The sequence below is a fragment of the Hemiscyllium ocellatum genome, chromosome 7, assembly GCF_020745735.1.
Source record: "Hemiscyllium ocellatum isolate sHemOce1 chromosome 7, sHemOce1.pat.X.cur, whole genome shotgun sequence".
NCBI lineage: Eukaryota > Metazoa > Chordata > Chondrichthyes > Orectolobiformes > Hemiscylliidae > Hemiscyllium > Hemiscyllium ocellatum.
Genome location: NC_083407.1, coordinates 62,436,387 through 62,463,697, shown reverse-complemented (window position 1 = coordinate 62,463,697; position 27,311 = coordinate 62,436,387). Strand labels below are relative to the sequence as shown.

Here is a 27,311-nt window from a genome sequence, read left to right as displayed (position 1 = left end):
CTTTAAATTCTGCTGTTCCTTCAGTATTTCATCTTTCAAATTTGAATTGTGCTTGTAATTCAATTGCTATAAAGCTTGTTAGAGAATTTTCATTCTCATGATTTTTTAAAATTGTAATTACATTTTACTTACTTATAAAGTACAATGAATCTTCTTATAATCTGTTAACTGTAATGAGTTATTACTTGAATGAAGATTTAATACTTGAATTCTTGTTTGGAAAATTTCTTATATTTTAAATTGCTGAAGGTGTTTTAATTCTTTAAATTGTAAAGACAATCTTTTATCAAAGTCTTAAATTAATTTTCAAGTGTTCAAAGACTCTCAAAACACTTCAAATTGAGATTTCTTCTTCAATGTAAGATCTTGATATGAAGAACTAATTGGAGGATCACTGTCATTTTACTTTTCTTCTTCATGGGTCTCATGTCTGTTTCAACAAGAAAGACATTCCTGCTTCTTCATCAAATGATTTGCATCCTTTTCAACAGAGATGAATGGTGTTGGCATTTTTGAATGTTTAAACGTTTTTGGTTATACAACAAAAATTTGTTTTGACTTCAAAAGATGAACTTTAGTAAAATCTTTGTCTGCTTTCAATCCAGCCATAGCAGAAGAAACAGCAGTCAGTCTGGATTTAAAGAATTGTAGCAGGAAGCAGTTTTCCTTTAAAAGCTTAAAACAACCAGAAGAAGGGTAACACTTTTTCAAAAGGCTCATAAAAACAAGGAGACTCACTAAAGCTAGAAAGAGAAAATCTGAGTTTTAAAGACTTTTTCTTCACATTTCTCTTTGCATGAATGTGGATTCTTGCACTGACAACAATTTCTTTAACTTAGAACCAGCTCACAGCATATTGCCACCATGTGATAAGTGATACCTGAATCTGCTTCTTCTAGAAACTTCTTTGGGAAGATGATGCCACAAGTCTGTCTTGTAATAATCATCTGTAGCACCTACCAGTAATAAGTGGTGAATGATGAACTACTATTCTGACTTTGATTGAAGCAGCATGTACTTGAGTAACAATAAGCATTTTATTACATAATAACTTATATACCTTAACTAAACTAAACTAACTTATCTAAAAACCAAAAGAACCGCAGATGCTGGATCTCAGAAATAAAAACAGAAATTATTAGAAAAACTCAGCAGTTCTGGCAGCAACTGTGCAGAGAAATCAGAGATAACGTCACAGATCCAGTGAAGAAGAAGGGTCACTGGATCCGAAATGTTAACTTTGATCTCTCTACACAGACGTCTGCCAGGTCTGCTGAATCTTTCCAGTATTTTCTTCATCTGAACTAACATAACAGGTTACGTTAGACTATGACTAGTTAACTATATTAGCAATATAGGAACAGGAGTAGGCCACTCAGCTTACTGATAATGTTTTGCCATTTAATATAATCATGATTGATCAATATCTGATCCACACTATCCCAAAACCCTTACACCATTGATAATCAAAAATTTATAACCTCTACTTAAAATATACTCAACGACTGAGCTTTTACAGCCTTCTGGGACAAAGAAGTTCAAATATTCTCCACCCTTAATGTAAAAGAATTTCTCATCATTTTGATCCTAAATGGCATTCCCTTATGTTTAAATTTTACACTTTGATTCCAGATTCTCCAACCAGAGTAAACGTATTACCTGCATCTTCTCTGTCTATCCTTTTACTGTTATAGACCTCAATGAGATCACTTCACATTCTTTGAAACTTGAGAGAATGCAGGTCCAGTTTGCTCAATCTGTCTCCAAAGGACAGTTCTACAAACCTGTATTCAAGTCCAGTGAACCTTCTGTGTACCCCCTCTGTGGCAATAATATCTTTCCTGAGATAAACAAACCAAAATAGACCAAGTCTAACCAAGCTCCTCATACAACTGAACCAAGACTTTATTACTCCTGCAGGAAAATCCTCTTGCAATTCAGGCTAACATTCAACAGCCTTCCTAATTGCTGCATCTGCAAGTTAGCTTTCAATGACATATTGACTAGAATAGCCAATCCTTTTGTGTTAGAAGCTCTTATTATTTAAGAAAACCTCTATTATTTAAGATAACCCCATATTTTTCCACATTATGTTCCATTTTCCATGTTCTCACCCAATCACTAAGCTTGTCCAGATCTTCCTGAAAAGTTTAAATTCTTCCTTATAACATACAGTCCTGCTAAACTTTGTTTCATCTGCAAATTTTACATTTGGTCCCCTTCCAAATCATTAATATATATTGTCAACTGCTAGACCCAAGCACTCATCCTTGAGGTACCCCACCAGTCACAGGCTGCCAATGTAAAGATGTTAAAAACCACACACCAGGTTATAGTCCAACAGGTTTATTTGGAAGCATTAGCTTTCGGAGCACTGCTCCTTCATCAGGCAGCTGTGGAGCAGAATCGTAAGACATAGAATTTAGAGCAAAAGATTACAGTGTCATACAACTGAAACAATACATTGAACAAACCTAGATTGCTGTTTATCCTTTCATCTTTTGGAATAGGTTGCAGGTTTCACTTCATTAAAATGTAAATCCCAGAACTCCTTTTAAGTCAAATTCTCACGATAACTTATAAAAAAAGGTGACATCTCAGCTCAGACAATGCATTAAAAGTATGAGGTTAAAGTCTGTATCCCAATCTTGAGTCAGACTGATTTCCAAAGTAGGAATTTATGAAATGTTAAATTGATTGACTACTTGCAGATTGTATGCTTTCTGAGCAAAATAGAATGTGTCTGCAAATACAATTCTGCAAACACAAATTCATCCCATAGACTTATTTTTTTTTAAAGATATTTTTATTAGAAATTTAATATTTTGACAGATTTACAAAAATAAACAGAACTTTCAAGCACAAACATTAATATAAAAATAGATCTTAAATATATAATCATCAAAATTCAAAGGAATGATACTAAAGAAGAAAGAAAAACAATGAAACTCAGTTAACTACTAATATAATCCACAATTATCCAGAGTGTATAGTTGAGTCACTTACATCCTTCAAACAAGAGAAAATGTTCTCTAATACACTCATAACAGTATAATAAAAAGGAAACTATTTCCAAACAATAAGAACAAAAAAAATAAAACATGTTTGAATGGAGATCCTCCCCCTTGTTCTCAGGGGGCCTTACTTCCTTTCTAAAGGTCCACCATATCCTCTCCCAAACAGTGTCCCACCCTTGACCCGGGCGCTCCTTAATAGTATTTAGATATAATACCGAGCTAGAGTTGACAGTGAGCGCCCCACCCCCACCCCTCCCCACCCATACCTGAGTATATCTGATAGCATCAATGCCACGTACAAACACACATAACTATAAAATTACAACTCCAACAAATTACAGTTAAGTATAATAACATAAAATAGCAAGAGAAGACAACCCTGCTCCCAGAAGCAAAAGTAAAGTAGAGTAAAGTATCCATTTCTCCCCACGGAGTGTGGAAGAGGCAAGCCAACATAAATTGTCTCTTACGATTTATTTAAACGAGTCTAAAAGTTCCTTAGCCTCTTCTGGTGATCTAAAATTATACTCGGATCCTTCGTGGGTAAAGCATAACGTCGCTGGGTAGCGTAAGGTGTATTGAATATTTAAGTTCCTTAGACATTTCTTCACCTCATCAAACGCCTTCCTCCTTCGTGCCAAAGCCGGGGAGAAGTCCTGAAATAACATAATCTTGGATCCTTCATGAATCATAGCTTTAGGATCCTTTCCAAGATTTCTGGAGGCATCCAGGAGTATCTGCCTCTCCCTATAACTCTGCAGCCGGAACAGGACCGGGCGTGGGCGCTGGTTTGGGCCAGATCCGCGTACTGCGACCCGGTAGGCCCACTCCACCCTTACCCGGTCAGTTTCAGCCCCCAGGTTTAAAAGCTGGGGCAACCATCGCTCCAGAAATACTACTAACTGTCCCTTCTCTTCTTGTTCAGGGAGGCCCAGAAGACGGATATTCTTTCTCCGATTTCTATTATCCAGGTCATCGATGTAGATTTCAAAGGCCCAGACTCTCTGCTCCAGAGCTCGCACCTGTTCTGCAGCTGTTTGTGCTGCAGCCTCGGAGGTCGTGGCCTTTAGCTCCGCCCCCTTCACTCGGCCCTGTAATTCCTCGAGAGCCTGGCTGTACTTTTGTAACTTTTCTTCGAATGCATTCCATCTCTGTCTGGATTCTGCAATGAAATTGACGAGTGTCGTTTCCAACCTGGCAATCATCTCTTCAAGGCCTGTTTTTACATCAGCTGCAGCCGGAGGAGGAGAGGAGGGTGGGGGAGGGGTCTTTGTTTTCTGAGAGCTGCGGGATCCCTTTGGTTTACTCATTATCCACTTAATATTAAACTGCTTAAATATAATAGTAAACAGCTAATTAAGGTTAGAAAATTTTTTTGGGTGGTTTGGTAAGTGTGGTGGGGGTGAGTAACTCACTTTACCCAGGTTTTGGGAAGAGCACTGTAAACTCAGACTTGCTGAGTCGCCGCCATCTTGGATCTCCATCCCATAGACTTATATATGTGTGTGCATGCATATGAGAGAGAAAGTGTGTGTGTGTGTGTGAATGTGAGTGCGCATGAGAGATTGTGCCTAAAAGATGAAAGACTTAACAATCTAGATTTGTTCAATATATTGTTTCAGTTGCATCACACTGTAAACTTTTGCTATAAATTCTGTGACTTATTATCCTACTCCACAGCCAGTTGATGAAGAAGCAGCGCTCCAAAAGCTGGTGCTTCCAAATAAACCCGTTGAAAGATAAGCTGGTGTTGTGTGATTCTTAACTTTGTCCAGCCCAGTTCAATATCTGCACCTCCACATAACGTAAAAATGACACACATTTTCTGATGCTCTGTTCTAATTCTATTACCCAATCTTTAATCTTTAATCTTTGCCATTACATTAGTGCTACACCATGCAATTTTGGTAAACAGCTGAAAATGTGTTGCTGGAAAAGCGCAGCAGGTCAGGCAGCATCCAAGGAGCAGGAGAATCGAGGTTACGGGCATGAGCCCTTCAGAAGGGCTCATGCCCGAAACGTCGATTTTCCTGCTCCTTGGATGCTGCCTGACTGCTGTGCTTTTCCAGCAACACATTTTCAACTCTGATCTCCAGCATCTGCAGTCTTCACTTTCTCCTCAAAAATTTTGGTAAACAGCCTGGTGTGGAGGATCTTATCAAAAGCCTTCAGAAAATCCAAACATTGTATATTCATCAACATCCCTTTATCAATTTTGTTTGTAACATTGTCAAAAAACTCCAACAAGAATGTCAACAGGATTTTCCATTCACAAATTCATGTTGATTCTGCCCAATCAGATCATTTTTATTCAAGTGTCCATAAGTCATGTCCTTTACGATCGGCCTAGCATTTTTCCTACCACTGGTGTAAGGCTGATGGCTTTGTAATTTGCTGTTTCTTCAATTACTCCTTATTTAAACAATTGGATAACATTTGAAAGCTTCAAACCAGCAGGGATCTTCGAAGAGTCTATGGAAGTTTGAAAGATAATCGTCAATGCATCAATCATTTCTATAGCTACTTCCTTCAACACTCTGGGATATAGATTATCAGATCCTGAGGACTAATCAGCTTTTAGCCTAATTAGATTCTTCAGTACAACACTTATAGAAAATACAAGTATCTCTTGAATGATACCCGGTTAACCAAATTGATATGTTTGCAGGTAAGACTAACAAATCAGAACATCTACAAGAGACAGCTAGATCTGACGAGCTCAACTCAAACACTGTCATACATATCTCAGTGGGTAGAGACAGACAAAGGCTTCAGAGTTATCCCTTTCAGGCCAATTACCTTTTACAAGAATGGCTTTGGAAACTTCAGACTGTTCCACGATTCACATGGTCACATATTTACAATTTTACAAATAAATACTAACATTTTGCATGTCTAGCTGTGTAGAGAGGCCAAAAATACACATCACATCAAAGGAGACATTAACAGGGGCAAACAAAAGTTTGATTAAAGAGATGGTTACTAAAGAGGATCTTAAAAAGCAAAAGAGGCAATGAGACAAAGGCTGTAAGGATTATGTACCAGAAAGTGGGAAGAAGGCAAACATCAGTAGCAGTCACCGGGGAGGGGTGGGGAGTGGAATGGGAGAGACATGTTTGGTGGTGTTAGAGAGTTGGAGGATGCTACAGATCTAAGGAGGTAAGAGGGAATTGAGAGATGATACTTTAATGAGTTTTGAGGAGATTTGTAGCTGACGTTGAGGTTCTGGATGTAAGTTTGCTTGCTGAGCTGGAAGGTTTGTTTTCAGATGTTTTGTCACCATACCAGGTAACATCATCAGTGAGCCTCCAGTGAAGCACTGGTGTTAGTGACCCACTTTCCATTTATGTGTTTAGGCTTCCTTGGGTTGGTGATATAATTTCCTGTGGTGATGTCAGTACATGTCATGATGTCATTTCCTGTACTTTTTCTCAGAGGGTGGTAAATGGGGTCCAAGTCGATGTGTTTGTTGATAGAGTTCTGGTTGGAATGCCATGCTTCTAGAAATTCTTGTGCATGTCTCTGTTTGGCTTGTCCTAGTCAAAGTGGTGACCTTCCTCATCTGTATGTAAGGATACTTGTGAGAGTGGGTCATGTCTTTTTGTGGCTAGTTGATGTTCATGTATCCTGGTGGCTAGTTTTCTGCCAATTTGTTCAATGTAGTGTTTGTTAAAGTTCTTGGAAAGTATTTTGGAAATGATATTAGTTTTGCTTGTTGTCTGTGTTGGGTTTTTCAAGTTCGTGAGCTGCTATTTTAGTATGTTGGTGGGTTTGTGGGCTACCATGATGCCGAGATCTGAGTAGTCTGTCAGTCATTTCCAAGATGTCTTTGATGTAGGGGAGAATGGCTAGTGTTTCTGGACTATTTACCATCCTCTGAGAAAAATAATAGGAAATGAAATCACCACAGGAAATGACATCACCAACACAAGGAAACCTAAAGACATAAACAGAAAGTGGGTCACTCGCACCAGTGCTTCACAAGAGACTCACTACTGATATTACCTAGTATGGCAATGAAACATGTAAAAACGAACCTTCCAGCTTAGCGAGCAAACTTAGATCTATAAAAATTTGAAATTTGAAATTTTGGGGAACAGCAAACAAACACGGGATGGTCGTTAACAAAATTTGATGTGTGACAGATATGTGCAACTCAGTTTTGGATTATTGGACATTATGTTAAGTAGAAATTTGATGACAACAAAGAAGAGAATTGGAGTAATTGAGTCTATTAATAATAAAGGCTTACATAAGCTTGAACAATAATTATGCTGAAATGGGATAGTCTTAAACATTGAGCAGTTGATGATCTATCAAAGTCAGAAATGATATTCTGTGACTATGATAACTGTAAGGTATATATGTTTATCATTTTTAACCTGTCTACACCCGGTAATGTGATTGAAAAGAAACTCCATTCACCAACTACTTATTCCTAGTTCTGAACAAAGGTCACTGGACCTGAAACACCTAATTCTACTTTTTCTCCACAGATGCTGCCAGACGTGCTGAGTTTTTTCAGCAGTGTCTGTTTTTGTTACTTATTCCAATTCTCTCCTTGGCAACTTTCTGAAGCTGAACCATAACATTTTCAACTTTGGTGTTTTACTTGACCAACCACATATTTATACCATCACTATGATTGCCTGTTTCCACCTTGAAATCATCACCCATCTTCACCCATACTTCAAATTATATCCTGCTAAAACCTTCAATGACTTTGATTATTCTAGTGTACTTGTGACTGGACTCACGTTTAACCCTCCATAACATTAACATGATTTAAACCTTGTTGCCAATATCCTAACTCGCATAAGGTTCTGTTCACCAATCATCCCTATGTTTGATTTAAAAACTAAAAGAGATAGAGACTTAGTTTGTTAATGGTTAAGCAATCTCTCATTTTTAGAATTTTCATCTTGTTTTCAAATTACTCTTGGCCTCACCCCTTCCTATCTTTTCAATCTATGTCCCCCAGTTTCACAACTGTCTAAGATCTGTGTTCGTCATATTTTCGATTCTTGACCATGTCTGATCATAATCACTCTAATGGTATTGCACAGCCTTGAAATACAAATTTCTAAAATTCCTTCATAAAACCAGTGGTATCACGAGCTTGCTTTTCTTCTTTAAGACACTCCTTAACATCTAACTTTTTCATCAAAAGTTTTATTCATTAATTCAAGGCTTGTGGGTGTTTTTGGCTTGGCCAGCATTTATTCCCTATCCCTAATACAACTTCAGAAGGTGATGGTAAGTTGTCTTCTTGAACAGCTACAATCCATAAAGTGTAGGTATACACATAGTGCTATTATATACACCATTCCAGGCTTTTGGTCCAGCAACATGAAAGCAACTGAGATACCATTCCAAGTCAGGATGGAGTGTGGCTTGGAGAGAACAAGCAGATGGTGCTCCCACATAATTGCTGCCCTTGTCACTCTAGTTAGTAGAAGTCATGGATTTGGTAGTTGCTGTCGAAGAAGGTTTGGTGAGTTGCTGCAGATGGTACACAAAACTGCCACTGTACTGTGCGTCAGTGGCAGAAGATGTGAATGATGAAGGTTTTGGATGGGGTACCAATCCTGTGGATAGTGTCAGATTTTGAGTGTTGTTGTAGAAGTACTCAACCAGGCAAGTGGAGAATATTTTCTCTCATTCTTAATTTGTGCCTTGTAGATGGTGAGCAGGCTTTGGGAATCTGGAGGTGAATTATTCACTGCAGAATTCACAGCCTCTGACCTGTCCTTGTAATTCTACGGCTGGCTCAATTTCTGGTCAATGGTAACCTTGCTCCATGCTCCTCTGCCAATTCCCCCAACCCCAGGTGGGGGATTCAGCACTGATAATGCCATTACATGTCAAGGAATGATGATTAGATTCTCTTTTATTTTAGATGGTCATTGTCTGGCACCATGTGGTGTGAATGTTGTTTGCCACTTATTAGTCAAAGCTTGAATGTTATCCAGCTCTTGATGCATTTGAACATGAATGGCTTCAGTATCTGGAGAATCCCGAATAATGCTGGACAGTATTATCCCCATTTGATGGAATGGATAGCTGTGTAATTGATAAAGCAGTTGTGGATGGTTGAACCTCGGATAACAGCCAAAGGAAATCCTGTAGCAACGTCTTGTGGCCAAGATGTTTATCCTCTAATAACCTCAATCATCTTACTTTGGGCTAGATGTGACTTCAACCAGTGGAGAGTGTTGGCTTGCTTCCTATTGAAGCAGTTTTGCTGACACATTGTCAAATATTGTCATGATATCAGGGACTCACCTCCTCTCGTGTTCAACTCTTCTGTCCATTTTTGGACCAAAGTTGGAATGAGGTTAGGAACCACATGGGCCTGGAAGAACTCATACCTATCATCACTGAAAAGATTACTGTTGAGTAAATGCCATTGGCACTGTCAACCATTCCTTCATTCACTCTACTGATGTTTAAGAATAGGCTGATCGGTACTAATTGGGTGGGTTGAAATTATCCTTTTTTTGTGGATGAGACATTCCTGAGCAATGTTCCACGTTATTGGGTAGATGCCAATGTTGTAATTGCACTGGACCAACTTGGCTAGGGGCTGGGCTAGTTCTGGAACACACGCCTTCACTATTATTGATAGACTGTTGTCAGGGCCCATAGTCTTTACAGTATCCAGAACTTCAGCTCTTTCTTGATATCCTGCAGGTAATCAAATTGGCTCAAGTCTTACATCTGAATTACAGGGCATCACAGGTTTGACCATTCTCCCTTCTAGTTGAAGATGGCTGCAAATGGTTCAACCTTACTTTAGTTTGGATGTGCTGCACTTCCCCTCACTTTCAATGGGAATGTCTGTGAAACGTCCTCCTTCAGTGAGTTGTTTAATTGCCCATCATCATTCATGACTCATAACAAGACTGGTTATCCGCAATATGATTCTGTGTCAAATTTTGCTTTTGTTTACTCTTGAGAAAAGAGGGCAATCAGTTGGAATCCTACAAGTTCAATCAGGACATCAATGATGCAAACCATCTGATCTGTTTTGATGAAATTGCTGGGAGAGTAATGTAGAGCCCTCTTGTGGTGTAATGGTAGTGCCCCTGTTCCTAGAGTGAGAGGGCTAGGTTCAAGTCCCACCTGCTCCAGAGATGTGTAATAACACCTCTGAACAGGTTGATTAGGAAAAAAAATGGGAGAGTAATGGAGTTAGTGGAATATATGGCAGCTCCAATGGAAATTGCTTTGGGAACCCTAAAGTTAGATGAAGTAAGTTAACATTTACCCAAGACTGGATGATAGACAATAATCATAGCCTTGTATATGTACTGAAGAGTTTGTTAAGTGTGATGAATGAGAGATAGTGTTGCACATCATCATTATACAATTAGCAAACACATCAAAAGTAGTAATCTCCAGCTTATTCCTGGTGCCAGGTGCAAGTGTGTACAAATATAGTAGATAAGGCAAATGAATGTGTGGTTGGAAGGACAATGCAAGAGGAGGGCTTTAGTCTCTAAGGATACTGGGGCTATCACTGAGAAAGGTAGTACCTGTACAAGCCAGTCAGATTGCATCTGAACTGAAACCAAAAGAGAAAATGCTGTTCTGGCAGCATCTGTAAGGAGAGAAAAGAGCTGATGTTTCGAGTCTAACTGACCCTTTGACAGCTCTTTTCTCTAGCATTATTCTAGAGAATAGAAAGTCAATAGGCGAGGATCAAGTAAATGAGACAGTAATGAAGTCTAAATGAGGGTTACACTTCATGTGCATGAATGCACAAAATATAGTAAATAAGTTTGAGGAGTTGCAAAGCTTAATGCCATGTAGATCATAATTTTATGCTGACATCAAACCTAGTTCATGGAAAGGCAGGACGGGGTGTTACATATTCATCAGTACAAAGCATCCAGAAAAGAAAGTAAAAGTGGAAAAGGAGCAAGAGTGGTACTGTTGATTAAGGAGAGCATTGCAGTGCTGGAGAAAGAGAATGTCTCAGAAGACTGAAAGACAGAATCAATTTGACTAAAGCAAAGTAACTGTAAGGATGCAATTACATTATGCAGTGTAGTCTAAAGCCCATTACTTCGTAGAATGAATGTAGAGGAACAAATACAAGGATATTACAATGTAGTTTTCGAGTAAAAAATGAGGTCTGCAGATGCTGGAGATCACAGCTGAAAATGTGTTGCTGGTTAAAGCACAGCAGGTTAGGCAGCATCTCAGGAATAGAGAATTCGACGTTTCGAGTATAAGCCCTTCATCAGGAATGAGAGAGAGTAGCCAAGCAGGCTAAGATAAAAGGTAGGGAAGAGGGACTTGGGGGAGGGGCGATGGAGATGTGATAGGTGGAAGGAGGTCAAGGTGAGGGTGATAGGCCAGAGTGGGGTGGGGGCGGAGAGGTCAGCAAGGAGATTGCAGGTTAGGAGGGCGGTGCTGAGTTGAGGGAACCGACTGAGACAAGGTGGGGGGAGGGGAAATGAGGAAACTGGAGAAATCTGAATTCATACCTTGTGGTTGGAGGGTTCCCAGGCGGAGATGAGGCGCTCCTCCTCCAGCCGTCGTGTTGTTATGTTCTGCCGGTGGAGGAGTCCAAGGACCTGCATGTCCTCGGTGGAGTGGGAGGGAGAGTTAAAGTGTTGAGCCACGGGGTGGTTGGGTTGGTTGGTCCGGGCGGCCCAGAGGTGCTTACTTGCGGAACGCTTCAGAGAACACCTCTGGGCCGCCCGGACTTGGCCTTTTCTCGTTGGAACGGCGAAGGATGAGGGGTGACTTGATAGAGGTTTATAAGATGATCAGAGGAATAGATAGAATAGACAGTCAGAAACTTTTTCCCCAGGTACAACAGAGTATTACAAGGGGACATAAATTTAAGGTGAAGGGTGGAAGGTATAGGGGAGATGTCAGGGGTGGGTTCTTTACCCAGAGAGTGGTGGGGGCATGGAATGCGCTGCCCGTGGGAGTGGTAGAGTCAGAATCATTGGCGACCTTTAAGCGGCAATTGGATAGGTACATGGATAGGTGCTTAATCTAGGATAGATGTTCGGCACAACATCGTGGGCCGAAGGGCCTGTTCTGTGCTGTATTGTTCTATGTTCTATGTTCTATGTCACATTAAATGTCTTGAAGTGATTGTTAGCCAATCATTTCTGATTTCAAACCAGTCACATTACACTCACAGTAGAATAATGATTCTGGCAAGAAATCAGAATACTTCTTGAGTTATAAAGTAAGAACCAAGTCATCTTCATCTGTAAAACAATGTTTTATGCAGGAAGTCCTGCAAAATTGGTAGTCAATGATCTCCACATCTCTATAGAATCATAGTAGTTGTGGTTAATGTTTTCATCCAGCTGAGAACTACTTTTAGAAGAAAACAAAAGTTAGTAAAAACCTCAACACATCTTAAGCCTGACAGTGCAATAACATTGGACTGAGATTTGTACTTATTTTAAAAATAAATGTTTACTTTCTTTGATTCCTTAAACATTAGTCAAAATTTACAATTCAGATAATTCAGTGCAAAACCTTCTGCCAGATTGGTGTATTTATAGACTTGAGAATGAGGGACATAAGTAAAGAGAACTAAGGAGCACAAATACAGACTTCTATTTTTAAACATTTACTACCATGGAATAAATCTATGGAAGAAACGAATTCCTCAAGTCAGCTGAATAAAAGCTATGTGGTGGCCATTTTGTACAAGATGAAGATAAAACTTAAGAATTATTAGGTTTGGAGCAATTTGTTTGATTCCAAAACTGTAACTTTCCATCTTCCTTTCCTGAATTGAGTGGCTCTCGAGATGTTCCAGTTGAAATGACTGAAAAACAAGGATACAAACTGAAACAATGATGCAGAGAAAATGCAAACACTTTATTCTTTTATTTGTTATTAGAATCTAAGCCAGTGGTGAGATTGAAATAAAGGCACATATATCTTTTCTTCGGTTGAGTGATTTTACTGACTTCCTCAGTTTCACCCCTCTAATCCCACCCTCAGTGTCTTTGCTGTTCCTATTTACACGTGCTTAGATAATTAATTGCCACCTCCTGTTTCTCTTAACCTTAAATTAAGATATTAACAAACCTTACCAAATGTGATTAACAAGACATTAGCATCATTTTTCATAACAATCTAATTGAATATACAAACTTTGCCAAAGAATTTTTATCTCAAATGGAATGTATTAGTAATGAACACTGAACATCCTGGTTAAAGGTTAAATCTGAGAGCAATGAAAAATGTTCTCAGAAAGCATTTGTTCCTGGTAAGCATATCAAAAAGGAAGCTTAACAATTGGATGATTACACGAAATACAAAAATGATTTTAACACCCTCAGAAGGATAACAAGTCTGAGGTTAAACATTAACATTTTATGATGTTGCTTGGCAACAATAAAATAACTACAGATTGGTTTTATGCCATAATTTTGTTCAAGTGCTCTTTTCAGAAGGGTTCTATGGTTTTCAGGAGCTAATGAGATTTGCAGAATTGGGATGGAGCTTCAACGACTTCTCCCTTCCATCTTTCAACCATTTTATGACTTTTCTTCAGCCAAACCTTTGATTAATGCCTTCAAATAGAGTGACCTGCTGTGCTTGCTCATTTTTCTGAATACGTTGCTGGACCATGCATGGTTCTTGTTCCTGATTTCTATGGGTTCCAGTTGCAGTGTATAATGAGTTGAAGGTCTGTAATGGGGACAAAATCCTTGATCACATGAAAAGAAAGGAAACTTGGAGGTTATGACAATTCATATCACTTCTGCACTACTACCACCAATAGCTCAAAGGCTACACTGGGATCATGAGAAAGGGAAATATTCATATATAAAGAAATAACATAGACTGGTTTCAGATTTAATTTACCTGAACTGTTCAGTACTAATTGCTCATTTAGAATGTTTCTCAAAGAGTGGTTTATTTCAAATTAGGTACTTCTGCAATTACAAAATGGTGAGAATTTGGAACTTGCTACCAAATAGAGTGAATAAAGCAACTGACACAGATGCATTTAACAGGATCCTAGTAAGCACATAAGGGAAAAACAATAGGAAAGCGATTAAGTAATTAATAGTGGGGGGGGGGGATGCTAGTATGGAATATTGGATAAAATTGTCTGTTTTCTGTCATAAATTCTTTGTTATTCAAGAAGGATTGAAATCAGGATCATAGAATTGTAGTTTCAGCCTCCTGACATCATTTCTATATTTTTGTATACCACCTGATGAAGGAGCAGCACTCTAAAAGCTAATGCTTCCAATTAAACATGTTGGACCTGGTGTTTGTGATTTTAACTTTGTATTTAATGCCCTCAAAACAAGCACAATACTTATTATGCTGCAATATTGTGTTTTTGAATCCAAATTCTACCACATAGTGAAATTTAACTCAATAATTCTGGTAATTTGTCGCACCAGGAAAATAACTGTAAAAGCTTTGAGTGTATTAAAACCCAATTGGTTTTCTAATCTCCATTCAGAAACTGAACCTGTCACTCATGTATGTTTTGACTATGTCACTCCAATCTAACTATTTGTGGTTGGCTGCTAATAACTTCTAGAAGTGGCTTTCACCAATTTCTCAGACCAGCTGGTGATTGGCAATAACTGTGGCCTTCTCTCTGTCACCTCTATCCAGAAAACAAATAACCACAAATGGTATAGTAAGTAATGGATTATAGCAGATTAAATCCCAGGGCTGTGTTATGTTGATTAACCTCAGCGAGAAGAGCAATCGGTGATGATAATTGGCTTCAATTTGACCCTTTCTTATCCAGTCCTGGTAGTGTGTGGTTGTGTGTGAGCTTCAGGTGAGGACAGGATTACATTAATGCATCCTTTAGTTAAACATCCTGATAATATAACACATGAATAACTGTTTCTAAGATACCAGAGGGTTCTGGTTGCAAGTGGAACAAGCAAGTCAAATTTATCGAAAGGAAAAAAGGGAGGTTAATTTTACTTTAACCTATCATGCACGATAGCTTTATTTGAACAAACTTATTATTACTCAAATGAGTTGTCACCACATGTGACAGCTGTATACTGAATACTAGTTTAAAACAGTTGAAGAGAGTTTTCAAATGCATTAATTTGCTAAAGAAGCACATCTGAAACAATGTAGAAAGAAGATTTTGTGAGTAAATTACCAACATATCAATGTTTATACAGTAATTACACACAGTGTGTAGTTTAAAGGGAAACGCTTTGAATACTTCAATAGATCTGACTTTCACTTTTGCAACCTGTTCATGACGCTGTAATCTCATCTGCTCATTTGGACAGAGACCATGAGAGAATCTAAGGTTTTGTTTTCTCTCTGACTATTTTCATACAATCTACTAAGAACATTACAGGGTTGGTACTTTAGCTACCTAGATTTTTTTTACTTTATGACAATTTTTTTTGTTCACTCATGGGACATAGGTGTCACTGTCTGGCCAGCATTTATTTTTCATAGCTCGTTGCCCTTGAGAAAGTGGTGATGAACTGCCTTCTTGAACCACTGCAGTAAACCAACCTTAGGTTGACCTACAATGTTCTTCGTGAGGGAGTTCCAGGATGTTAACCCAGCAACTGAGAAGGAACATCAATATACTTCTGAATCAGGACAGTAAGCAGCTTGGAGGGGAATGTGAAGTTGGTGGTGACACTAACATTTTCAGAACTGTAAGTAGGCACAAGATCTAACTAGTATGCCTGGTCTTTAGCTGCTATTTTGGTGATTCTTAAAGGGATTGCCACAGGCCTTTCTAAAATACAACCCAAAATGTTGGCCTGGCTATTTATAGGGAGTCAGACAGAGTTAAGCAGAAGGTGAAGCATTCAGTGAGGCTGGAGATGAGGTGATCCTGCCAGATTATTGTTTGGATCTCATAATTTCTTTTTGGTTCATTTCCCATCCTACATCTGGCCAAATGAATAGGCAGACCAGTAGCTAATACTGAACAGGACCATAAGGGAACACAACCGACCATAAGGGAACACAGCTAGAGACACTTATGGACAGTCCTTGGTAATCAGGAAAGTGGAGAGAAACTGTGATTAAGTGGGGAGTGGAGACAAGCCATAATCAGAGGCAGGGAGAAAAGCTGCAATGTGGATATGACAGGAGGAATCCCAATCAAGGGCAGGAAAGGAATCAAAGATGGGCAAGATCTAAGACTTCTATTATCAATCAGAGAAGTGCTCCCATTCCTCTGAGCCCAAAAGAAGTGTTGACAAAGGCAATTATTCCCTGCAATGCCAGAATCTGTCGTTCCCCTTCTATTTGTCACGTTTCCTGCCTGCTGAGAAATGGGGAGCCTAGTCCCATTATGTTAAGAAAATGTTTCACCTCTCCACAAGGTATTTGGGTGTCATGTTCATATAGAGTATTGGGGGAGGTGCATTTTGCATTCAACTCTTTAACACACTTGATCCTCTCCCGCCAATTGTCAGAAGATAATACTGAGGTCATTCATTTTTGTGGAGTCAGAAGCAGCATACTTTTCGGTCCCAAATTGCTTCCCTTCCCACACAATGTCAAGCAAAGTTGGTTAGGCCTGCATTCTAAATTACATTAGGATATCTGCTTGGTAACTCCAGCTCTCGTGAATTAAGCTGATGCAGGCCAAAGGCAAATTTAATTCAGTTTTCTGGCCTTTCTTTTCTGATACTCGAACCTGTATACTGCTAGTTTTTGTGTGCTTTGGTGTATTAATGAGTTTAGGCCCAATAGAATATACCAAAACCATTAAATGCAAACAAATGGTATTAGGATTCCAAAGGCAGGACTTTATCTCAAACAGGAATTAAAATATTAGCTTTTACATCCAGTTTCCAAGAAAGATGCACAAGTGTGTATAACTGGATAAGAGATTTTAGTTACATCACTTTTAGTCTGAATATTTCATTAGGGTCTGTAAATGTTCAAACATGTCTTCAGTCATATTTATGCACATATAATTGAAATCAATGTATTTTCCAAATTCAATGGATTTATGCTATCTTCTGTCTTAACTTGGTTTATAACTTAAATTCCTTCACTGCAAAGAACAAAACAATTAAACCAATCTTAATGCCTGACAACTTACAGTTAATTTTTGATGGTGGCGTGTGGTGATGTTACATGATTTAACCAAATGCAATGGAGAAGTAACTTATTTGAGATTTTGTTGACTTTTCCTTCATGTGGGACGGATCTGAACTGAACGTAATTTTTTATGTTTTCTAAAATGGCTGCACAGATTTAATTCATGCCCTTGGCAATTTTAAATTACCAACCCATATCATACACATAGTTATCTGCTCCTACACAAAAAGGCAACAAAAAAAAATCTTTTATTTGGAACCAAAGTGCTTAGAATTCCCTAGTTTCAAGCCAGAGTAGTGTTTTACCTCAAAAAATGTTATGCTTATTTAATAAAATAATTCAATATATGTATCTTAAGTATTGCACTGAAGTTGCAACTGCAAGACTCGGTAGACTACAGTCAATGTGCAGAAAATCACCATGATATCAATGTAATTTGGGAAATATAAATTAATTTTGAACTCGAAATCCCTTCAGATTATATATAATAGCATATTTATAGAAAATTAGTTCTCCACTTTGTAAAATATATCAGGAGCTATCTACTAAGTACAATAGTATGATTAGACAGTTAAACTGCCAAATAAATCTAGCAGAGTCTGTCATGAAACATTATATTTTCTTTTGTTCTTCCATTCTGTTTCAATACATTTTTGATTTTTTAAATTTGCTTTAATTTTTAGAGATGCTATTTTCTCACTATTTTGTCATGAGTCAATCTGTATCTTTATGTAGATTGAGTGAAATCCATTGGTCATTTTCTATGAAAGTACAACACAATTTTGAATTAATGCATTGTGCTGTACAGTAGTGGGATGAGTAAATTCTTCTCATTATGAAATGATTCGTGGTTGCAGTTAGAATATAGAACATAGAACATTACAGGGAGTAAAGGCCCTTCAGCCCTCGATGTTGCGCCGACCTGTGAAATTAATCTGATACCCGTATAACCTACACTGTTCCATTATTATCATCCAAATGTATGTCCAATGCCTATTTAAATGCCCTCAACGTTGGCGAGTCTGCTACTGTTGCTGGCAGGTCTTTCCATGCCCTTCATACTCCCTGATATCTGTCCTATATCTATCACCCCTCCCCCCCCAATTTAAAGCTATGTCCTCTCATGTTAACCATCACCATCCAAGGAAAAAGGCTGTCACTGTCAACCCTATCTAACCTTCTGATTATCTTATACGTCTTGATTAAGTCACCTCTCAACCTTCTTCTCTCCAATGAAAACAGCCTCAGTTCCCTCAGCTTTTCCTCATAAGACGTTCCTTCCATACCAGGCAATGTCTTAGTAAATCTCCTCTGAATCCTTTCCAAAGCTTCCACATCCTTTCTATAATGCTGTAACCAGAACTGTACGCAATACTCCAGGTGCAGCTTTACCAGTATCTTGTACAGCTGAAGCAAGACCACATGGCTCTGAACCTCAATACCCCTACCAATAAACGCCAATACACCATATGCCTTCTTAACAATCCTATCAACCTGAGTGGCAGCTTTCAGGGATTTATGCACCTGGACACCGAGATCTCTCTGTTCACCTACACTGCCAAGAATTTTACCATTAGCCCAATACTCTGCATTCCTGTTACTTATTCCGAAGAGAACTACCTCACACTTTTCTGCATTAAACTCCATTTGCCATTTCCCAACCCAGCTCTGCAGCTTTTCTATTTCCCTCTGTAACCCACAACATTCTTCGGCACTATCCACAACTCTGCCTATCTTAGTGTCATCTGCAAATTTACTAACCCATCCTTCTACGCTAACATCCAGATCATTTATAAAAATGACAAAACAGCAGTGGCCCTCAAGCAGATCCTTGTGGCACACCACTGGTAACTGAGCTGCAGGATTAACATTTCCCATCAACCACCACTCTCTGTCTTCTTTCAGCTAGCCAATTTCTGATCCAGTTGTGAAAGTAAAAGTGGGTGCTTTTACTCATTTGACATTGGAAGGGAAGGAAATTGACTCTTATAGCATCCTGTGAACTTACACAGGAGTAGATGTGGCAGATTTTTGGAAGCAACTTGGGGATCATCCTGGTCATTGAGAATGAATTATTTCAGTGAAGACCTCCTTCCTTTTCAATCCATATGAGGTGGCTTAAATGATGCTGCTTGGAGTGACTATACTGAACAGTGTTTTGGGATTATCAAAATGATTCCAAATCATATTGTTAATCGTGCATTGTACACCAACTTTAATATTACAATGGAACATTGTGCGCTCCAGTACACCTCTTACATTGATGTATAAACAGTAATTCATACAATTAAGCAAAGAAGGCATTTAGTATGCTTTCCTTTATTGAATCAGAACATTGGGAGGTCATGTTACGGTTTGTACAGGACATTGGTTAGGCCACTTTTGGAATATTGTATGCAATTCTGGTCTCTCTCCTGTAGGAAAGATGTTGTGAAACCTAGAATCATAGAGTCGTGGTGAAACTTGAAATGGTTCAGAAAAGATTTACAAGGGTGTTGCCAGGGTTGGAGGGTTTGATGTATGGGGTGAGGCTGAATAGGCTGGGGCTATTTTCTATGGAGCGTCAGAGGCTGAGGAGTGACCCTTTGGATGGTGTATAAAATCATGAGGGGCATGCATAGGTTAAATAGACAGCCAGATAAAGTGGTGGAGCACTGGTACAGTTACAACATTTAAATCACATCTGGATGGGTACATGAAAAGGAAAGGTTTAGACCGATATGGGCCAAGTGCTGGCAAATGGGACTAGATTCATTTATGATATCTGGTCAGCATGGATGAGTTGGAGCGAACAGTCTGTTTCCATGCTGTACACCTTTATGACTCTATGTCAGATAAAGCAGTTGGGGATTTTATATCCAAACTGCTGATTTTACACATAAGTGTTTTCCATAGTGAAATGAAGATTATTCTGTAACTTTTAAATAAAATTCTAATTGGATATTCCTTTTAGAGGTAATGCTGGAAATCCATTTAATCATTGATTAGTTCTACAACCTGACTTATGTATGTGCATTCCATATATGATTGTATCAAGTCATGTTTGTCATGCTAAAATAAATACTAATTGATTTGAAATAGCAGGAAATAGGACCAGCCCTTACTAAAGCAAGTCTAAGTTGATATCCTGAATCCAAATTCATGAAAACAATTTATTCCATTCAAATTCTGAAGTATAAGAGCAAATTAAAAATGCAATGATTCACTTAGTTAGTCAACAGTTATAATCATGTACTATTGTATGTATATGATGATTGATAGTGTGTCACTTAACGTATTTAAAATGACCCACAATTTTCACCAACCTTACTGACATAGATATAGATTGATTCCATAAGTAATTAGTGTTTATGAAAACCTGTACTCTTATCATATAGTAAAAAGCAAAATAAAATGCCTTGAAGTAGAATAGAGGAACAACAATCCGCTTTCACATTTTCTTTGCTGTGGCAAGAAAGTTCAGATTCCATATTATACATTGCATTTGGAATAGGAATATATTTTCTATACTTCCATGTACTTACCTTAGGAAATTTATTGTGCCAATAATTTTTGTGTTGATGGTTCGAATCCTGATGTTTTTTCATGTGAATTAACCTAAAAATATTATGGATTGTATCTATTGGTAGAACATATATAGATAGTTTTTAGCAAGCTGTCAAAGGTGTTACAACTTCATTACTGGTCTTATTTTAGATTTCCAATATAATTTCTCGTAGAAGTGAATGAATGAATTGTAACACAGCATTCTTACAAAATTATTTTTAAATTCTTTATTAAAATTGAATATAGTGGAGTCAGAAAATGCTTGAATTCTTGTCAAAGTATTTTTTGTTTATCTTTAAAGATGAGCTACCAAATGGTTTTGTTTCTCTTCTTTCCTCAGATCAACTTTTACCCATTTGCATTTGAAGCCAAGCAACATGAGCAAATTGTGCATTAGATGTTTAAGTAAGCTTGAACAATTATCATGCAATTGTTGTATTGAATAGTAGGTAAACTGATGATTTTTGTGATAAATATTATGCTTTCTTTTGGTGTTGAATTGGAATCCAAGGCCACATGCTACTCATTTTGTGCCACTCATATACAAGTAGTTTATTACTAGCACTATTTGTAACATGGGGTCAGTAATGAATCCCATAATTCAAAACACTAAATTTTTGTCTCATTTTGTGGTAACTTGGATGAAAACAAAATACATTTAGAATCTATTTTCTTGTTGAATTTCATCACTTGATGTATGCTAAGATCAAATGTATTGTCTATCCTATTCATATGGTAATCAAATCTGAACTACTTTTACAAAGCATTTTTGATTGAAATTAAACTTTGTGCAACAAATGTTCAAAGATTTGAATGTCAACAGTCATGTTTGTTATTAAATTGAAACATGCCTTGATTTACTCACCAGGTGAGTGATTTACTTTTAATTAGCATGATGTGATGTAAAATATGTTGGCCGTCTCAGAGCATATTAGCATTGAACTTGAATTATAGTATTATTCCAATGAGTATGCATTTGTAGTCTATTGATGGTGTGAAAGCTGGTCGTACTAATCAATGTTTCAATAACAGCATCCAGTTCAATAAAATGATCTATGCAATGATATCTAGTTTTCTATTCATTTGAATTTTTATATCACCTAATGTCGATAGTGCCACATTTGCCGGATTAGTTGTGCTATTCCTGATTTAGTTCTATCAAATATTCAATTCAATTTTCCAAATCGGCAAGCAGGTCTTATTAAGATATTTCTAGAGGCACAAATCGTATGATAGAAGGCCAATTTAACTACATAACATTAAAAAAAAGCTTAGACTTAAACATCCAGGTCTTGCTCATTTTTCTTTCGAGGAACCAATCTATCTAAGCAAATCGCAACTATTAAATTAAAATGTAACTAATATCATTTTTTTAAAAAATAATCAAGCGTCCTACGAAGTTTAAATATTATATTATTTTGGTCTTGCGGAAACTACAGCCTGAAATTACATTGACCCATAAACAAAAATAATAGCTGATTGTGTTTTACTGCCATGATCTTGTGAAGCTGTTTATGCGAAACTTGTTTGTGAAATCGGAAAAGGCAAGATGCTTTGTGTTTGAAGATACTTTAAAATAATTTTCACTGTACATCCTTTGAACATTAGTGGCACAATTCTTTTGGAATTCAGTTTCGTATTCATGTCCTCATAGCACTTCATGTGTAGCACGTTTTAAAATAATAAAGAACAAGTGAGCAAAACCCAAGTTAAATGCATTAACTTGACAGTACCCTGGCACAGCGTGAAACTCCCATCTTACCACGACTGATTCTGGAGCCGTGGGAGAGGACTTGGCGCTTTAATCCCTTCAAAAGAGCCGCCCGTTTAAAACTATGCAAGTCTCAAAAGTCTTTGAGAGGACACCGATTGTTGCTACAGGAAAGGATGATAAAGATCTCTGTGTGTTATCGTTTAGAAGGATTTCGTTTGCAATGTGAATACAATTGAAGTTAACGACAGCTGTCAGTATCATGTTACCTGAAGGAAGACTTCGTAGCTTTTTTAAAAAAGGAACACTTTTAAGTTAACCTAACATGTGCGTCTCAGCTTGTTTCTTGAACGTTAGTAATCAGTTCATATTTAAATTTCTGTATGTACCACAAAGCTAACACCATGACCCATGACAACATCAGTGTATAGTGTCCTTTTTAGACCAATCCGCAGATTACCATCTCCAGCCAATGTAGATTACCAGCACGCCCCATTAAAATAAATTTAAGAGTGATTTCTGGTTTAACTGGTTTAATTTGTAAAAAAAAGATGAATGAGACTACCCAATTAAATGGATGCGTCCAAATTATTTCCACTAATTAAACCGCTGGTTTTGGTTGATATACTAAATAGATAGCAAGCTTATGGAGTACTACGTATTTTTTGTTTGATCTCATCATGATAACTAGCATAATTAAGTCGACTTGACAAATTATGCAAATATGCATTATATTTTGCTTCTGTGAAGATATCAACTAGTGACTCCGCTGCAAACGTTGGATTGGAGTATTTGAAAAGCTGCTTAAGGCGGAGATCAGGCGGAGAAGAGTGAAATTGTTTCCACTTTCCTTGAACCGAGCTGCTCCGCCTCCGCAGTCTTTCACATTGCCACCACTTTAAGGGACTTAACAGAGCTATCAACAGCCTTCACATTCAGCCTCTGATCTCTCCAGTCGGGGTCTCAAAACTTCACGCTTTTGCCGTTCCAATAGAGTGACCATTTTAGCGAGCAGGACAAAGTTTTCGAGAGTTATACGTTTCTCTCGTTACCGTTACACTGTTTTGATTCGGTGGTATTAAAACTTACTGCTTTCATTTAGTTAAACTATTGAAATACAGACGCGACAATGGGTTAAATTTGGTACAGGAATAAATCATCCTTTCCGTTGGCTTGAAGCAAATGACTTGGACTTACTATGGTGTGTTGACTATGTCTGGTAGGCACTGTGTAGTTTAATTGACAATATGGTTATGAACGGCGAGATGTTATTCACTTTGTTACATATTTCCAGTACAATGACACCTTTATAAAACTGGAAGCGAGGGTGTGTGTATGTTCCTGTTCCAACGCAGATGAAAGTGGCATTTTACTTTAAATTTCTCTAAAGGGTTCTTCCTTTTCAGATGTTTGGTCGACAGCGTGTCTTTAATATTTTAATCTCGGCAATGTTATTAAACTTTTCTCAAGTCAGCAAGCAACTCCTTCACACTCAAAGCAAAACCATCCTGTTCGTGATGCCGTGTCGGCCGATTCATCTCCAATTGCTTTTATTTGCTAAAAGTCATCAACACAATAATGTTGGGAGAGATTTGAAGAAGATAACAAAGGCATATTGTCACTTAGGGCTGTGCAACAAATCCTTAATTACAAAAAAATCATATGACTTAAACATCCAATGCAATGGTCTCCTGGCGGCAGCCGTGCTTTGATCACGTAAATCCAATTATTTGTGTATATACATTTCCCACATAGTGATTACTTCATTAATTGTCCCGCCTTTATCTCCTCCTTTACCATCCCCCCTAATAATCAGTTCTTTTATACATACCAACAAACACGCCATAGGAGCTTTGTGTATTCAAAGGATTTGGTTTCCCTTCTGAAAGACCCGCTATTCTTTGATGATTGGGCAGCGGCAAACTTCAAAGCCATCAATCTTTCTCCTGACTGGCTGGCGGTCTACCAAAGTCTTATCAAATTCTAAGAAAGTGATCCCTCCACCACAGATATTCCAAGGATATCGCCGAATAGCAGCAGGAGGAAAGAAAGCTCTCTATGCGACTGATTCCCTTTAGTACAACTTGAAACCTTGAATCGAGTCTCCCTTTCAACAATTGATACAGGGAATGGCTGCTGTGGCTGTTCTACGCAATGATTCTCTGCAAGCTTTTCTACAGGTTCGTACTTTTCAGCATTTATTAAGTTTTGTTACAACAGAACGGGTTTTTTTTTGTTTTGAAACGTATATGAAGTACTTCCCACACAAAGTTATATCAGGATTTTTACAGAGTTTGAACCCTTGCTGCTAAGTTTCAATTGATTAGAACTTTTTTTCTTCCCCCTCTTGTTTCACTGCTCAGGATCGTACGCCAAATTCTTCTCCGGAGTCCGCCAAGCAGTCTCCACTGGCCCTCTTAGCTGCAACATGCAACCGAATCGGGCAGACTGGGTCAACGCATACTGATCTTTTCCAGGTCCCTTACGATCCAACCCTGAGTTCCCCGTCCCGCATTTTTCACCCTTGGAGTAACGAGATCCCGGCTAACCCAGGGGGAATCTCATCCCACTCCAGTTTAACTTTAACTCCTCCGAAGGTTCATCAGCTACCGCCTCATATCCAGGCATCTTATGGGTCTCATGAACTTCCTCTAACTCCGCCGGCAGAGCCGTCGTACCCGTTTGAGCTCTCCCCCGTCAAAATGTTGCCTTCATCAATGCAGACCTTAGCTTCAAGCTGCCAGCCAACCTACGTCCCTGCGGTCAACTATGGTACGCCGACTCCTATCAGTTCAGCGATGTCAGGCTTTGTCCCAACTGGATCCCCTCTACTTTCTCATCAACACAGGCATGTGTCACCCAACCAAGTGGAGGACATCCCGTGGTGGAGCATACAGCAGAGTAGCAGCGCCAGCCACCCCTCATCCATTGCACCTCATCGCTTCCCTCTCCAACGATCCTTGGTTTTGGGTCACTCAGACTTTGCCCAGTATCAAACCCAGATTGCGGCTCTTCTCCACACGAAGTCTCCTCTGGCTACTGCCAGGAGGTGCAGAAGGTGCCGCTGTCCTAACTGCCAGTCTTCGAGCAGCGGGGATGAGCCCGGCAAGAAGAAGCAGCACATTTGTCACATTCCGGGCTGCGGGAAGGTTTACGGCAAGACGTCTCACCTGAAGGCTCACCTGCGGTGGCACACTGGCGAGAGGCCCTTCGTCTGCAACTGGTTGTTCTGCGGCAAAAGTTTCACTCGATCAGACGAGCTCCAGAGGCATCTGAGGACTCACACTGGGGAGAAACGGTTCGCCTGCCCAGAATGTGGCAAGAGATTTATGAGAAGCGACCATCTGGCGAAGCACGTTAAAACGCACCAAAACAAAAAAACAAAACTTAGCGTGGAAAATGTGAAAAGGGAAGACGGGATTATGCCAGGGCACAACTGAACAGTGGGGGTGGGGCACTGAAACAGGACTGTGTGGGCTTTTGATGCAACTAATAGCTTTTGGTGGTGCAATATCCTTGAAAAAAAGAATATTTTAAGTGAACGGAAGGTATTTCTGTAAATACTTTCTAATAACGTGCTTCAGTTAACTTCACAATTGGTCGCTATGCTTCGTTACGAAGTTGTATATATTTATAGGGACGTTAAATAACACAAGTTCTTTAACTTGAGGATTTCAACGGCGTCTTCGGTGAAAGATAAGAACTGCTGTGCATAGAGTATTTAATAGCTTTGATTTGAATGAAAGTGTTTTGCCTTTATCCAAGCTCAATGGGGAGTTCTAGCATGCTTTTTAAACTCCATACTCTTGTAAACTGAAACGACCTTTTACTGTGTGAAAATAAAAAAAAGTCCGTTTGGCTTAAATTAAACTCCTCCCTGCTGGGTCAGTCTGACTTGATCTTTTCTTGTCTTTGCTCTTTAAAAGAGTTTCATATCAACAGGAATTATTCAGGGTACGCGAAGTTATTTTTATGAACGTGTTCTCAAAGGGTGAAAATCCTAAAACCTGATATTTTTAAGCATAGGCGTTTTGTATTCTGAACAGATTCATTTTAAGTAATTTTACACATCTTATCCATTTCACAAAGCTCACATTTGCGTTTATATTTCCTTTGAAACTGTTCACGAGTCAAAAAATGGAAAATTGTTTATCCATTGCTATGATTCAAGTTTTGATTACAGAATGTCAATTGTAACAACCGTATTAGCATGGGGAAACACTGGGTTTAAATAGTTGGTGATGGTTTAGTGAATGTTTTATATATGGGTCTAGTCTGGCTGACGGTTTTAACTTTCAAGGTAAGCAAAACTTTTTTTTGGTCTGTGGGTTGGACAAATGAAAATATTCGCATTTTCCTCACCGAGTTAATGCTCAGCAGTAAAAGTGTGAAGTTGTTAAACAAAAATCTTTTTTGAATCACAGCCTAATTCAATTTGCACTGCTATTCAAATGCTGTGCAATTTTGCGTATGGAGGTTACACAATAAATACCTGGTCTAGTAGCAAAATGAAATTGTCATCCACTTAAATGAGGTGCACATTTATTCATCACTGGATGTATCAATCATTGTTGAAAGATCCCTTCAAATAGGCGCACAATGTCTACCTTCTGTGGCACTATTTACTCAATAGGTTATAACGTGTGGAGGCCAAGCGTTTGAAGATTTCAGTTTTTATTGTTGATTCTTGAGGAATAAGTGACCCTAGTTAGGCGCAGGAAGAAAACAGGGTAACTGCATGAAATCTATGGAAGCTATGGAACTTAAGATTTGCCAGTAATCTTTTACACTTAGATAAGTAGTTTGAAGGATTAATGCAATGTATTTAAACTAAAGTTTTCTTTTCTTTCAACTTTACACGCATCTATGTTTCCCCTATAATACTTCTATTTAACTTTAAAATTATTGATGTCCCTTTTACAGGAAGCTTGCTGGTCTAAATGTGACAAGGATGCATAGGTTTAATTGGCTTT

At 38.4% G+C, this 27,311-nt stretch overlaps 2 protein-coding genes across 2 annotated transcripts in view; both read left to right on the top strand.

The window, feature by feature from the left end:
• myo3b (myosin IIIB) overlaps positions 1 to 21,015 on the top strand; it is a 568,489-nt gene extending 547,474 nt beyond the window's left edge. Inside the window, exon 36 of the mRNA XM_060827913.1 lies at positions 20,968 to 21,015. The gene's annotated coding sequence lies outside the window, so the exon portion shown is untranslated. The remainder of the gene's footprint in view (positions 1 to 20,967) is intronic.
• Positions 21,016 to 24,307: 3,292 nt separating this feature from the next.
• Positions 24,308 to 26,151, top strand: sp5a (Sp5 transcription factor a). Its single transcript, XM_060827912.1, has 2 exons — positions 24,308 to 24,518; positions 24,702 to 26,151. The coding sequence occupies exons 1-2, from the start codon at positions 24,468 to 24,470 to the stop codon at positions 25,776 to 25,778; spliced, it is 1,128 nt and encodes a 375-aa protein (XP_060683895.1). The 5' UTR covers positions 24,308 to 24,467; the 3' UTR covers positions 25,779 to 26,151.
• Positions 26,152 to 27,311: the final 1,160 nt, after the last annotated feature.

Excerpts from the sequence above, each read along its gene's own strand:
- sp5a (XM_060827912.1), top strand. The coding sequence starts at position 24,468 with ATGGCTGCTGTGGCTGTTCTACGCAATGATTCTCTGCAAGCTTTTCTA. Across the intron at positions 24,519-24,701 it reads CTCTGCAAGCTTTTCTACAG|GATCGTACGCCAAATTCTTC; the intron begins GTTCGTACTTTT and ends TTCACTGCTCAG.